The sequence below is a fragment of the Panthera leo genome, chromosome A1 (assembly GCF_018350215.1).
Source record: "Panthera leo isolate Ple1 chromosome A1, P.leo_Ple1_pat1.1, whole genome shotgun sequence".
Taxonomy (NCBI): Eukaryota; Metazoa; Chordata; class Mammalia; order Carnivora; family Felidae; genus Panthera; species Panthera leo.
This window is the reverse complement of record NC_056679.1, coordinates 21,845,408-21,861,401: the sequence shown is the minus strand read 5'-3', so window position 1 is coordinate 21,861,401 and position 15,994 is coordinate 21,845,408. Positions and strand designations below refer to the sequence as shown.

The 15,994-nt window shown below is 35.6% G+C and overlaps 1 protein-coding gene across 6 annotated transcripts in view; it reads right to left on the bottom strand.

The window, feature by feature from the left end:
- The window catches only part of CAB39L (calcium binding protein 39 like), a 127,002-nt gene that overhangs the window by 77,219 nt on the left and 33,789 nt on the right, over positions 1-15,994 (bottom strand). For 5 of the 6 annotated variants that reach the window (XM_042913467.1, XM_042913706.1, XM_042913783.1 and 2 more), the window contains one exon: positions 1,743-1,884. In XM_042913467.1, the coding sequence (XP_042769401.1) occupies positions 1,743-1,853 (111 nt within the window). In that variant the 5' untranslated portion in view covers positions 1,854-1,884. Of the gene's footprint in view, positions 1-1,742; positions 1,885-15,245; positions 15,383-15,994 lie in introns of all 6 variants that reach the window. The other variant, XM_042913623.1, reaches the window with a different exon arrangement.

The following is a 15,994-nucleotide window of genomic DNA, read 5'->3' as shown; positions in this document are numbered from 1 at the left end:
TATGAGGTGCGTCTTTTACTCAGTATTATGTATGCGAGATTCATCCATGCGGTTGCACGTAGGCAGCAGTGCCTTAAACTTCATTGCTCTCAAGTATTCCATTGATGGCAAGACTACAATTTTTCAGTTCTACCTTTGATGGACATTTGGGCTGTTTCCACTGAGGGGTTATTATGAAGAGCAATGCTATGAACACTCTTATACATGCATCCTGGTGCCTAAGTGCAAGACTATCTCTAGAGTTTGTACCTAGGAGTGGAACTGCAGGTTTTAGCACAGGCACATCTTCATATACGACTGATGATACTAAGCTGGTTTCCAAAGCAGTAACACCAGTTTGTACTTTATCCTTCACACTGGATGAAAGTTCTCATTTGCTTTCCATCCCTGCCAACACTTAATATGAGACATTTTCCATTTTTGCCAAGATAGTGGGTGTATAATAGGAATGTGCTATGGTTTTAATTGGCTTTTTCCTGACTACTATGGAAATGAGTATCTTTTTATGGTTTTTTTTTCCTGTCTTCTTCCATTTATATTTACTCTTTTATGGAGGTCATTTCTTCTAATTGGGCCAATATTTGGTTCAATATTATACAACTACACAAGAATTTAAAATACAGTTCTACATCCCTTATAAGATGTCAGATAGAAAATAGATTCCTACATTCCTATAAGAATACAAGATTGTATTATACATTGAGATAGAAAGATACTGTGAACTGAAGAATATTTATTTTATAGATCTCTTAAGTCTTGCCATATACTAGTCACTTTAGAGAGAAATTGAATATGCAGGATCCAACATCCCTTTGAAGGAATAAAATAATAAAAACAATCCTTCCTATGAGGAAACCCTGCTTAGTAGGACCTTTGAAAAATGTTAAAATGAGGTTCACTGTCGTAGAAATTATCAGTTGATCTTTAAATAAAAATGTCTTGGGGTACCTGGGGTGGCTCACCCAGTTAAACATATGACTCTTGATTTTAGCTCAGGTCATGATCTCACAGTCATGAGACCAAGCTCCACATCAGGTTCCACAGTGACAGCATGAAGCCTGCTTGGGATTCTCTCTCTCCCTCTCTCTCGGACCCTCTCCCACTTGTGCATGCCCTGTCTCTCTCTCTCTCTCTCTCTCTCTCTCTCTCTCTCTCTCTCTCTCCCTCTCAAAAAAAACCCCCACCAAAACCCAAAAAACAAAAACCGTTTTATCCTTCATGTCAGTATAACATTATATTCCATTGTAACCCCTTAGATTTTTAAGCTCTATAGTCTAAAGGGATCCAAGTTTGGTCAGAGGCTCAAGAGAGTGAACTAAGAGTTCAAGGCAACAGACTTAACAATTGCATAAAACCTGAAATAAATTTATTTTTTTTAATTTTTTTTAATATTTATTTATTTTTGAGAGGGAGAGAGAGAGACAGACAGACAGAGGGTGAGCAGGGGAGAGGGAGAGAGAGACACACAGAATCCGAAGCAGGCTCCAGGCTCTGTGCTGACAGCACAGACATGGGGCTCGACATGGGGCTCAAACCCATGAACTGTGAGATCATGACCTGAGCTGAAGTTGGATGCTTAACCGACTGAGCTACCCAGGTGCCCCGCCACACTTAAATGTATTTATAGAAACTTTATGTGAGCATCACAGACCATATTTGGGATTCTTCATCAAGCTTTTATACTGGTTTTTGGTTTTGGAACATATGCATTTAAAAAATAACATTATTGTTTTAGTTCATACCTTGTCTGTTTTTTTGTCTTGCTTTTCCAAAATGGCCAAATTGTCTTTCAGAGTTTTCACAATTTCTGCTGGACTTTTGTGTGATTTACTAAACAAAGGCATCTTTTTCATCTATAGAAATCTCTTCTTCCAATACAGAATGCTAAAAACAAACAAATAAGCAAACAAAAATCATGAATTTAACTCTTTTTAATTTTTTTCCTAAAGTTTTAAATCAAATTCTGGTCAGTTTACAGTGTAATATTATTTTCAGGTGTTCAATAAATAAAATGAAGTGATTCAACATTTCATACATCACCCAGTGCTCATCACAAGTGCCCTCCTTAATCCCCATCACCTATTTCACCCATCCTCCCACCCACCTCCTCTCTGGTAACCATGTTTTTTCTCTATAGTTAGGAGTCTGTTTCGTGGTTTGCTGCTCTCTCTTTTTTCCTTCCCTTTGCTTGTTTGTTTTGTTTCTTAAATTCCACATGAGTGAAGTCATATGGTATTTGTCTTTCTCTGACATTTCACTTAGCACAATGCCCTACATGTCCATCCATATTGTTACAGATGGCAAGATTTCATTCTTTTTTATGGCTGAGTAATACCCCACTGTGTATATATAAACCACATCTTCTTTATCCATTCACCAGTCAATGGACACCTGGACTGTTTCCATAATTTGGCTATTGTAGATAATGCTGCTATAAATGTTGGGCTGCAAGTTCCCAACTTTGTAAGGAAACTCCATACTGTTTCCAGAGTGGCTCCACCAGTTTGCAATTATTTTAACTCTTAACATGATTAAATTATTATACCAAAATATCTTATAAGTTTCTAATAATCTTAATTCAATAATTTGAAACATTAATATTGATCAAATTAGGGGTGCCTGGATGGCTCTGTTGCTTGAGAGTCTGACGTCAGCTCAGGTCATGATCTCAAGGTCCATGAGTTCAAGCCCTGCACTGAGCTCACTGCTGTCAGCACAGAGCCTGTTTTGGATCCTCTGTTCCCCTCTCTCTACCCCTCCCCAGCTCATGCTCTCTTGCTCAAAAATAAATAAAACATTTAAAACAATTTTTTTTAATATTGATCAAACTAAAATGAGTTTCATCAAGTTTTACACCAAATTTAAATACATATAAGTATTTTAAGACATATTTTAAAAACTTTGCCTAATAGTTTTTACTCAGAGTTTAAAATTTTTTTCTACAATACAATGATTGGGAAAAAATCCCAATGGGAAAAGGAGTACTTTTAGAGAATAAGCTGATATTTAAAAGTAGTTATTTTAACTGATGAGAGTGATGACAACAGTGATAGATAAAAGAAAAATGTAAAACAAGAGTGGGATTAGAATCTACATACTGTGGTAAAGCAATATTTAATGCTACTCCATGACAATCACAAAATTGCAATGCGAAACTATTTAGAATCTGTTCTGTATTTACTCTTCCATATTCAGTTGGCCATACTCACTAAAGAAATGAGGCCTACCAGAGTGGAGGGTGAGGAGAGTGAGGAAAAGGGAGTATTAATTCTTGTTTTTGAGAACATCTATTTACGTAGAGCAGAGAAAGCTAAATATGGCTGTCATTGCCCTACTTACACTAAAAATGTAAGTATTAGGGAGAAAATTATAATTGAAAGCTTCAGTGAGGAGAGGCATATTCATGTACTTTATATTATTAACAAAAACATTTCAAACACTTCAGAAATATGATATAATAAATCAAAGTGTTCCATTAATTAACCACCTAGAGAAAAAAACTTTGGTATATATTCCTCCTGAAATTTTTTATACATATAGAAATAAACATATATATTTTTAATGTTTTTTTTTAATTTATTTTTGACAGAGAGACAGAGCGTGAGCAGGGGAGGGGCAGAGAGAGAGATGGAAACACAGAATCTGAAGCAGGCTCCAGTGTCTGAACTGTCAGCACAGAGCTTGACGCGGGGCTCGAACTCGTGAACCGCGAGACGATGACCTGAGACGAAGTTGGCTGCTTAACTGACTGAGCCACCCAGGTGCCCCTAAATATACATATATATATATGTATATTATATATATATATATATATATATATATACAGCACAGAGCCAGACTTGGGGCTTAAACTCACAAATCACAAGATCATGCCCTGAGCCAAAGTCAGATGCTCAACCAACTGAGCCACCCAGGCACCCCGTATATATATATATATATATATATATGTATTTTAAATATTTATTTATTTTGAGAGAGGGCATGCTCACATGAGTGGGGGAGGGGAGAGAGAGAGGGAGAGAGAGAATCCCAAGCAGGCTCCATGCTGTTAGTTGTTGATCTCACGACTGTGAGAGCATGACCCGGGCTGAAATCAAGAGTCATACACTTAACTGACTGATCCACCCAGGCACCTCCAAAATAAATATATTTTAAGGCAATATAATATTAAACATTATTTTGTAACTTTTTCCCATTTTTTAAAATATCTTGAATATCATTCTATGAGTGTATGGTTAGTTCTATTACAATAACTTTTATCCAATATACTATTCTGTCAGCACAGAGCCTGAGGCGGGGCTCCAACTCACAAACCACGAGACCATGACCTGAGCTGCAGTCGGATGCTTAACCGACTGAGCCACCCAGGTGCCCCATTTTCTTCTTAAACGACTATATCATTTATTCTACCAATACCCTATTGATGGACATTTGGGTTAATTCCATTTTTTCTAATATTTTTCTTACTCACAATGATGCAGTTAATCAATGCAGGATATCATGCAAACGTGTATACACAAACATGCACATCAGTGGATAGCAGCATTCTAACTAGCTATTCCTATAGCAAAACCGTGGTTATGGTCCTAAATCCCTAATCCCCCTAGATTCCTATTTCCCGATTCTGATTCTCTAGCATTTCTGCCATTCTATGAGCTACTTTATATCCTTCCAATAAATTCCTTCAGTATGTGTTGTTTGTGATCAGGAATTCCAGTGAGATATGTGTATGTTATGAAGTAGAAATCAAAGTGGTAAGTGTGGATTTTGATGATAAAACAGAAGACCTAAAAAAACAATTCTTGTTTTCAGAAGAGATGCTGTTTTCAGTCGGGTGCCTCAGCTTTTCAGTGTGGGGAAAGTCAGTGGGAAGGGAACTTGCCCACCCTCAAGGCAAGGATAAGTTTGAAAAGCAAGTTAAGAGACCCCAGGGAGCCTCTAAAGTGGATACTGAAAGTTGACAGAGGATTCAAAGATAAAGCATGTGAGGATCACACTGATTCTCAGTGGATGGTGTCAGGTGCAAAAAAGAGAGAATCAGAAGAATATTATATCATGCACCTTAATAAAATTCAAGAATAAAATTATGAAGATAGACTAGGTTTTTCTTTAGTAATCAGCCCTACACATAAATAAATGAAGGTAGCATATAATTTAAAAGCATGTGTAATGTGGAAGTAGGGTGGGTGCTGAAACAGTCATTACAGAGTTGGGCAGAGCAAGCAAATTGTTGCTTCCGACCTGAGTGATCTTGGGCACAGGATGTGATCCCTCTATAGGCTCTGTTCTCATCTGTAAATGCGATGATAACATCTCCCTCTTAGGATTATGAGGATTAAAAAGTAGAGCACCTTGCATAGGGCCTTGTATAAGTAAGGTACTCTATAATGTGTAGCTGCTATTATTACAAAAGGTTCTACGTCATAATGAATAAATTATTTCATGAAAGAGAAAGACATAGTTGAGATGGGATATTGTCTTAATAATTGAGACATAATAATAATTGAGACATAATTGAGATATCATATTGTCTTAATTAAGTGCCCTAGATATTTCTGGCTCTTTGACCCACACACTTTTTCTTTTAAAAAATGTACATTTATTCTTTCATTGTTAAATATTTAATGATAAAATACTTAGCATTATAAGTTGTTTTTTTTTTAGCTAAATGCATTTGTGTAATTGTTCTTTTTCCTCATGTGGTTCTTCTGCACTAAGGTAAAGATAATTGACTGTGGGAATTTCAACTAAATGCTTCCTGACATCAAAACAAAATACAAATTAGAATATGGTATCATATGACGTGATTTTTGTTCATTACTTATTGCTCTGCTCAGTTCTCCTTGTATTGAGCTAATTCTAATGAGAATTCTGGTAAAATTACAAATGTTTTCAGGACTCCCATGTTAACATGGTAGTTACCCAGCATTTCCTGATCTGCTGTCTCCCAACTTTTTATTTGCGTGTTGGTTTGTTCATTTATTCATTTACTTTTTCATTCAACAAACAATCAGTAAGTACTAAGCACAAGAATCTTGCTAAGTACTTAGGATAGAGCTATGCATAAGAAAAATACAATCCTTGCTCTTTAGAACTTACTATTAAATGGAGAAAGTAAACATTTTAAGATCAATGAGATCATATAACAGAGGGAAAGAAAGACACAGTATAATGCCCCTCAATACAGTATTCCTTTCTTGAAATCACTATTTTCATATTTTAGGTATATCTACTTACTATAACCACTATATATAAAATCAGTTTAATAATATTTTTAAATTTCATAGGATCATTATTCTTCAGTTCTGGGATCCATATCATGAGGGAAATCAAAACTGTATCTCAAACTAAGCAGCCCCAGTCCCTGATCCTCCACAAATTAAGATGAAACTCTCCTAACTGCTCTGTTCTCTTCAGATCGTAACCAGACCCACCCCACCTCTAGACTGAACACCTTCCTGTATCGCCCTCAAATTCCTGACTGCCCTTCCTATTCTGGGCAGCCACGCTGGTCACTTGCATGTGCATCACATCCTTTACCCCACTGGTCATTTAACAAATGAGCCACCGGCACTCAATACTACCTGCTAAACAAAACTTCATCTGGTCTGGGTTGGTAACTGATCCACTATGATTCAGAAATTATCACCCTTGTCTGTGTGTCATTTATTCTATCTATAAAATGAGGGCATTCATTTTCAAAAACTTTAACGGTGAATTCAGTTAGTCATATCACCCTAACTCATATTTTTCCATTTCATTTATGAAGATATCGAAAAAAATTGCCAAATGCCTTGGGAAAGGCCAGATACATTGTATTTGTTTGTTAATACTAGTTTAATTATTTTATTTTACTTATTGCATCCCCATGACTTATTTGCTTTTTGTAACTGGAACTTTGTACTTTTTGACTGTCCCTCACCCATTTCATCCACTCCCACCCCCCCACCTTTGGCAACCACCAATATGTTCTCTGCATCTATGAGCTCATTTTTGTTTTGTTTTGTTTTTAGATTCCACTTACATAAGTACACTCATACAATATTTGTCTTTCTTCGTCTGTCTTACTTTCCCAGCACAATGTCCTCAGTGTCCATCCATATTGATCAATGGCAAGATTTCATTCTTTTTTGTGGGTGAATCATACTTATGTGTGAATTATATATAGAGAGAGGGAGAGGGACAGGGACAGGGGCAGGGAGGCACATTTTCTTTATCCATTAATCTATTGCTTGGCACTTAGGTTGTTTCCATTTCTTGGCCATTGTAAATAATGCTGCAATGGGGGCGCCTGGGTGGCTCAGTCGGTTGAGCGTCTGACTTCGGCTCAGGTCACGATCTCACGGTCTGTGAGTTCGAGCCCCGCGTCCGGCTCTGTGCTGACAGCTCAGAGCCTGGAGCCTGCTTCAGATTCTGTGTCTCCCTCTCTCTCTGCCCCTCCCCCACTCACACACTCTCTCTCTCCTTCAAAAATAAATAAACATTAAAAAAATTAAAAAAAAAATAATGCTGCAATGAACATGGGGGTGCATATATCTTCTCACATTAGTATTTTCATTTTTTCTGATAAATATCCAGGAGTGGAACTGCTGGATCATACGGTAGTTCTATTTTTAATCTTTTTGAGGAACTGCCATACTGTTAAGAGAGGGCTCTTAAAGAAAGAGCATCATATTTTGAAATTAGACCGGTTATATACAGTGAGCTCTAGGTTGCTCATCACTGATCCATATCCATTCTGTCTTTGACTCCTACTATCTATCCATCATGGCTAAAGACAAAGTGCTTCAGGTAGAGACAAAAGGAATGACAGAGTCCTGAAAATGGTGCCTTCTGGGGAGAAAGGGGTAGTAGTAATTTTTCCACAAAGTCCACCTCAGAGTTGTTAGAATATACATTATATTTCAGCAAAGCAGGAAGCAGGGACAGGAGAAGATGCCAGATTATGTCCAACAGACTGACACTAGAGGAATGCCTCTTGAGCACTGAAAACTATGGAGGCCGCGCATACCAACATGCCCTCTAGTGTAGTGCTGATAGCGGGCCATGCAGCAAACAAACGTCTATGGACTGACAGTGGCCCTGTTGTACTTTTCCATTTTCAAGAGTGAGTAAACAGAATAAACAATAAATAGTGTAGGGTCTATTTAAAAAAAAAAAAGAAAATGCAGCCCAAGAAAGGGGAGAAATGCCCTATGGGCTTAGGCAGGAAAGGTTGCCTCCCAAATCAGTTCTCTGTAGGAGACAGAACAAACGTAACTGGAAAAAAAAAAAAAGAGAGAGAGAGAGAGAAAAAAGGACTTCAGCTAAAACCCAGCCAAGATGAAAGATCAAAAACACATATCCATACACACACATACAGTCTAGTAATCCAAACCTGCACAGAGCAGAAACGACCCCATGGAAAATTGACTGAGGACAACTGAAAGGTACAAAATTAGTCAGTCTACATTTGTTCATTAAAAAAAACACTTACTGAGCACCTATATATGTATATTACAGAGATGTGGAAAAGATAAAGTGTTATCCTACAAAAACAGGTATTACAACAATGGGGGGAGGTGGAGGAAGCCAACAAGAACCAAAAAAATCTAAAAAATGAAGCAGAGGCAAGAAAGATGTAATAGCTTCAGCAGACAAAAAAAAAAAAAAAAAAAAAAAAAAAAAATCAAAACCTCTGTTCCCCTAAAGAACTTCTCTAGTTGAGATTAATGATGACACCCCAAATTCCGTGTCTTGTGGCTTTTAAAAGAAACAAAATTTATGCTCTCAAAGCTCATTCCTATAAAATGACCTTAACAAAAACAAAGGATAAAAGTCAAGTTGCCTTTGAACTTCCACAAAACTAAATGTCATAAGAACATAGACAAAAACCTACAGAGTTCTGAAAGTCTATAACTTCATAACTGAATCTCTAGCAAACATATTTGTGTGTGAACAGATTGTATATGCTTACTAAAAATCGTATGAGACGAGACGGAATCAAACCCACAAAGGTTCAACAAAATAAATGCTAAAAATCAGAAATAATTCTTGAAAGGATGCCTTGTTATTGTTGGTAGGACATGTGGGAGGGTAAGAATCTACAATTATAATTAATTCATACAGGAATAAAAATAAATAAGAATTCAAGTTAAAAAGGAAACCACCCCAAAAATCTCCAAGAAGAGAGAGATAGAAATAGCAACAATAGAAGCAGAAACAACTGAATCAGAAAAGTAAAAGAAAAAGAAAATCTCTGGTAGCTATTTGGTCCCTGTTTCTCCTGGTGATAGACCTGTCTGCTCTACTTCCCACCCCACCCTACCCAAAGGGCAGAACATGACCCAGGCGTGGCCAAAATATTCCTTCCACTGCCTTGACTACAGCAGTTGGCTCACAAGTGGATTGTGACACCATTAAGCTAATCAAAATGCTTCAACAGCACTTTTCCCCTTAGATATCTTATTTATTTTTTTTAATAATTTTTTTGAGTTTATTTTATTTATTTTGAGAGACAGAGAAAACACAGGAGTGGCAGAGAGAGACAGAAAGGGAGAGAGAAAGAATCCCAAGCAGGTTCCACACTTTCATGCAGGGCCCGATGCGGGGTTCAAACTCACAAACCATAAGATAATGAACTGAGCCAAAATCAAGAGTTGGAGGCTTAACCAACTGATTCACCCAGATGCCCCTTACCTTAGATATTTTAATTTAATTTGGTTTAGATAAAATATTTGGGGCATATAGAAGAAGAAATAGAAAACAATGTAACTAGTTCCTGTATATTTACCACCCAGCTTAAAAAATACAAAACAACTTAAACAACCCCCTTGGTACATCTCCCTGATCCCATTCCCCTTCGGGTCACACTGATGGGAATATTACTTGGACAGTAATTTGGCAGTATGGATCTAGAACTCTTAAATGTTCACAACCTCTGATTTACTTCTGTTTCTGGAAATCTATGTTAGCAAGATAAACTAAGGGTTTTCTCTGAGACATTATTAAAAACATTTTAACATCTCTGAAATTGAGGTGTTTTTACAACTGAGGAAACTTTACCCTAAATAGTAGGTTGTTTTCCTTCCTTTTTAATGGTATATAAAGTATATGACTTATAACCAATGGCTTCTTAGATTTGATGAAATGCAGTACATTGTATGGCTATGAAAATGTTTGCAAAGAATGTGAAATAAAATGGAAATGTTAAAAACAGCATTCCATATTATGGAACTGTTTAAAAGCAAACAAAACACAAATACACAAAACATACACATAGAAAAAATAATTTACAAAAGTTAATGGTGATGGTTTCTGGGTAGTCGGTTTATGTATGCTAAATTTTCTTTTTCCTTCAGATTTTGGGTTTTTTTCCCAAACTTTGTTTAACAGGCCATGCAAATGCTCTTATAATGGAAACATCTTCTCATAAATGATATTTTTCAATAAGTGAACAACTAACTGTGTTTTAAAGTTCAAACTGTGGAATATCTGGTCACCATGTCTTTTCAAAGCATTAGTCAAACAAATATGATTTCTGTTACTTTGGCTATGAAATTTTCATAAAGAGTAGAACTTGGCTCAGATTCTGGAGAGAAAGCCAAAAAAAATTATTCAGCTCTACTTCCAGAGAACTCAGGCCCTGTAGATTTTGTAGTAGATTTTGGCAGCATTCCCTTTTCTGATACGTGGTAAAATGCTTCATATCCCTAACTTACATGTGAGTGTTGTTAAAGATGGCCCTGAGTCAATCACTCGAGTGAGTCATCTGAACATGTTCAGTGATATAAGTGGAGAGGAGTGTTTATAGGAGAATGAGAAGGGGAAGCTAGGAGAAAAGGTCATTTGGGACATTCAATTTCCTTGTTTTTCATTCCTTAAAATATTTAAAGGGGAATAAATGTCTATCTGTAGGGGCTAATGAGCATTTCCAGGCCTTTATGTTTAACCTCCAATTATACTGTTCAAAAATAGTTCAAAGGTTTCCCGTAAAAGTTTAAGGAAGTGAGAAATTCATCTCTGAAGCCAAGAAAACTCTCAAGATTTCCATAGATAAAAACATAAAAAGTAACCAAACTTCTAACTTAGTGGTTATATATCTTCCTAACTTCATGTACTAATTCTATTTTTAAATCATTCTATTTAATTTAAATTATTCACTGAAAGAAAGCCAACTCAAAAATGAGCCTTCTTTCCTTTCACATGTTTATTTTACAATCAACAATGAGTGAGAGAGGAACATTTCCAAAATTCTTTCTTAGAGCTTGCTAATTTAAACTTAAGGCATAATTACCTTCTCTTAAACTAAAAAAAAAAATAAAACTTAGCCCCACATTAAAAAAAAAAAAAAACCACAAAAGTTCAGTAATGAGCATTCTTTTATCTGTATTGCAAATAGAACTCACAGACATGATATGATCAAAGTGCATCTATGGCAGATAATTGGGCTAGTAAGATTCATTTTTTTTAATGTATATACATGAGTATATACATCTGTCAATATTCATTGAACTGTTCTCTTTAAATGGGTAAATTTGATTTAACGTATATTTAAAAAATTTTTAAGTATTCCCAATGGTTCTGCTGTATTTGTCATATCCAAGTAGTCCCCTTTCCCCCCACTGACAAAGTCATAATTTAGAAGTGCCTTCACAGAGATAATAAATTACAAAGCATATCATTCTAGTTATGCATATTATGACACCAAATCCATTATGGAGCATATGATATATGTCAAAGTGTTTTCCAACCAATGGCTTCTTTAATGATTCTATTTTAAAATACATATGTTAAATGTAATTAGGCACTACCATTAAATTTTTCACTTGAAAACCTATAGAAATGAGTGAAACTGTAGGCAATAGAGTATAAATAAGGACTTTGGTCATTCTTTTTCTCAGTTCAAAATGACTAAGAATGATTTTGTTTTTATAAGTTTTATTAACAGAGTTTAGGAGAGAGCTTTTCTAAAAGTGGACAATTTACACAGAAATGGAAAACTTGTGAGAAGTTTCTTATGCATCCTCATTCATCTGGAAGCCTTGGTCAGACTTGCATCAGAATAAAAACTCTTTTTTAAGAGAAACCCATGTCCTTGAGAACTGTTCCTTAATTCTAGTGTACTGTAACCAGTGAAATAATTTTAAAAACACAATTAGTACATGAAGGTAGGAAGACACACAACAGCTAATGTATTTGTTATTACAAATAATAACCTACTAGACTACTATTCCAGGGAAAACAACCAGTAACTTCATTCATTAGGTTTATAGTGATGTTTCTGTTGACAGATCCAGGCATTTGTCAGAGCTAAAATTTTCTACATTTATTACTGATTAATGACTGTCAATGAATGAGAATATTATATTAGAATTTCATAATCTCAACTTATAGCAGAGGTCTGAAGCTAGGTCCGTATTCTCAAAAACTAGTACCTGTATTCAAAGCATCAGATCTCACTGAAATTCACAAATGGTTACTCTTTACAACAGAATTATCAAGGGAAACTCAAAATTGACTTTTTTTTAGTCTTTCCTGTAAGCACACACATATTATACATAACAATCATCAAGTTTTGGTTACATATTGTTATTATTAAGACAAGGTTTATAGTTTTTCAAATAGAACAAAGAAAGTATTTCTTGATCAAATGGAAAAGTTGTTCTGCCACTGAAAATCATCTAAGTGCAATCTGCATTCACCGTGTTGTTTATTTCATTATATGTGTTTATTACATTGCCAGCTTTTAAATTTCGTACTACAGCACTTTAGAGAAACTCTTAGGACCAGTGTCACTAAACTTAATTTAGATAGACCTAATTTGAGTTTTCCTAATAGGCCACATTTCTTCATGAGTCCTGGTACACTTATGCAAATACATAAAGGTGACACCTTACCTTAGAATGTCCCATGTACTCAAGATACCAAGCTTGTAAACTGCCTCCCCCATCACCATCCCTACTCATTCAGGGCTGCCACTAAGTTATACCAAGGTCTTCCCTTTTTCTCAGAATAGTTAGGCCTATTCTGTACTAATATTGCTTTGTGTCTCACAATTCAATGATTCTTATCAGGCCATATCTTTCTCATAATGAAAACCATGTGCCCCTAAACCCCTTTCCTTTTTTGGGTATCTTGGAAAAATTCGTCAGTTCCATTTCTGTGAACCAAAGAAAAAGTTTAGGCCTCATCCAGTAACTATTTATTAGGTATCTGCTTATGTGCCACTGAGCTAGACTCTAGAAATGGGTGATAAGGATAAAAGCAATGGCTAGAAATATGCCTATGGCAAGGGAAACAAAAATCACTAATCTTAACATGGGATAAGGTCTCATAAAGGGAATGCAATCAACCATGGAAGCTCTCAAAAGTACCTAGAAATCCTATTTATAAGCATCTTTCCCAAAACCCATTCATCTCATTAAATTTGCTTTTCTTCAAGCATTAATATCTAAGATAAATAAAAATAATGTCTTATTCAATAGAATTGTTTTTACATTTAGTTTCATTACTAGACTTGCTTTTCTAGTATTTTTCAGGGTGGCAATGGTTTTTCTATACTGTGACTGTAATATGTCCTCAGGTTATAATAAAAGTCAATCATTTATTGAATTATTTTCCAGGGAAGATGGGTCCCAAATTCCCAACAACCCATTCACAATAAACTTCTGAAGTACAAAATATTTGTAAACTGAGAATGACTTAATCTTTATTGTTATATTTACATTCCTATGGGCTTAAGAAATGGTGCCACCACCAAGGTAATACCAATCACTTACTAGCTTAAAATAAAAAATTATTCTGACAATTGTGAAGCTGTATGCAAACCTTCCACTGGTCTAAGAAGGACCGAGTATGGGAACTTCAGTAAAGAAGAAAAGTTGGTTTGTGATATTATCTTTATTTTATTTACTTTTGACTTTAAGTGCAAGATACTGGTCCAGAAAATGTTTCCAAAGATCAGCTGAGTTTCTTCTTATACATAGGTCAAAGGCATTAAAAAGAAAGAAAGAAAGAAAGAAAGAAAGAAAGAAAGAAAGAAAGAAAGAAAGAAAGAAAGAAAGAAAGAAAGAAAGAAAAAGAAAAGAAACCACAAAACAAAACCTGTTCTACAGGCTTCTGCACACATAGAGGAAATGCACCACTTTATATATTATGTCTAGGGTATAAACCCTTTTGATATGTTTACTGACACTCTATTGAAGTTTTCATTTCAGCTAAGTTGTTCTGCCTTAAAGGACTCACTTGAATCACTAAGGACATATTTTTTGATGCTGGCAGAGAGGAAATTAGAAACTTTGCCTAGAATGGTGCACCTCTATGCAATGACTCACTTTAGCAGCTAACAATGTATATTTCCTTCCTCCCACAGAAGAATGATTATGTGTCTTCCACTGATGCCTTTAAAAAGACATATAAAAAATGAGTATACAATCTCCTATGTTAAGGTTGTACAATTAAAGTTTTTCTTGGAATGTGAATACATATTTTATGAGTTTATTTTTCTTTTTTCTGCTGTATTGCTTGTATACATATATGCATCTGGCTATAACAGTTCTTCAGCAGAACAAAAATATTATGTGAGAGCTTGGTATCAGCTATAAGAAAATAACTGTTTTAATCCTTAATTTGAAATCCATGTGCATCCATTTTGTATCAAATGGTAAATTTGATATGTACGTTGTCTAATTTTTACATTCATTACAGAATTTGGGGAAAAAAATCATGTGTCACTTATTGGATCTAACAGAAGCATTCAATATTTAAATTGTATGTCCTTGTAAATAATGGTATCATTAACACTTCCATCCACTTGGATTATGAGAGAAGGGTGTAATTTATAATAATTGAAGATACCAAACATCACATTGATAATTTTAAATTTAGTGACAATACACAGAAAGAGGTAACTCCTGAATTTTTATGCAGTTGAAAAAGAAACATGAAAAATGGTATACTGCCACTATTTTATTTTTGGTAACCCTCTGTAAATAAAAACCCATTTCCAAAATAAGATATTCCACGTACACAGAATAGTTGGTAATGGTTCAAGTGCCTTAGGCAACAGAGAAGTATTGTTTTGTAGTTGCTGTTTTTTTAAACCTCTCCTAGTAACAGCAGTTCATCATGCACAAAGAAACAAGGTAACAACACAATTTAAAATGAATGTATAAGCAATAACTGTAAAACCTTTACTAAAACTAAAGTTTACCATATTAATTCCATTTCTATGAACTAGTATAGGTAACCTGGCTGATACTCACCAAATGTTACAGAAATGTCCAGGCTTGTCTAAGCAACAAAAAGTAGACACATGGTGAGGTGCTGAAGACAGCTCTCTCTTGGGCTCAAAGCACTTTACATGAAGTAGCTCTATCTTCCATTTAATAGAGGGTGCCTCCTATTACCAAAGCGTTGCAGAGAAAAGAGTTTCCACAATCCCGTCTTGACTTTCTCTCTCTCTCTTTGAAGAGTAACAGTTACCACCGGAAAACGTTAGCAGAAAATGATCACTTGAACACTCACACAGGGCAGCTGTAAATTTCCACTCTCTTTGCTTGCTCTCAGATTCCAAGCCTCGCTTGTCTCTTAATCTGTCACAGGCAGTTCTGTTTCTGGTCAGACCAGCTTGCTTCTGCTTTCTCCTCTCCCTTTCAAATGCACTCTTTTAGATACATACCACACAGTAACAGCTCCCTCTTTTTCTTCCTCCCTCCCAACTGTGCGTCACAAGAATGTGTGTAAAGCAATTAAAGCTGAGGCAAATTTAAATCTTGCTCCCTCCTCCCAAAACAGTCTAGGGATAAACAAAATATTTTTCTCATCCCATCTTTTCCCTTTAAAGTCCTATAGTCGTTCATGTATGGGGTTCTGTCCACAGATAAAACTGGCCTGACAATGCTGTTTAAAAATGTTTCTAATAAAGGTGTGTTGACAGTGATAATAACAGATTCATCTGTTAATATGTTAGCTTCTCGGGGAAGATGCTGATTCCTAATCATAATAAAAATGT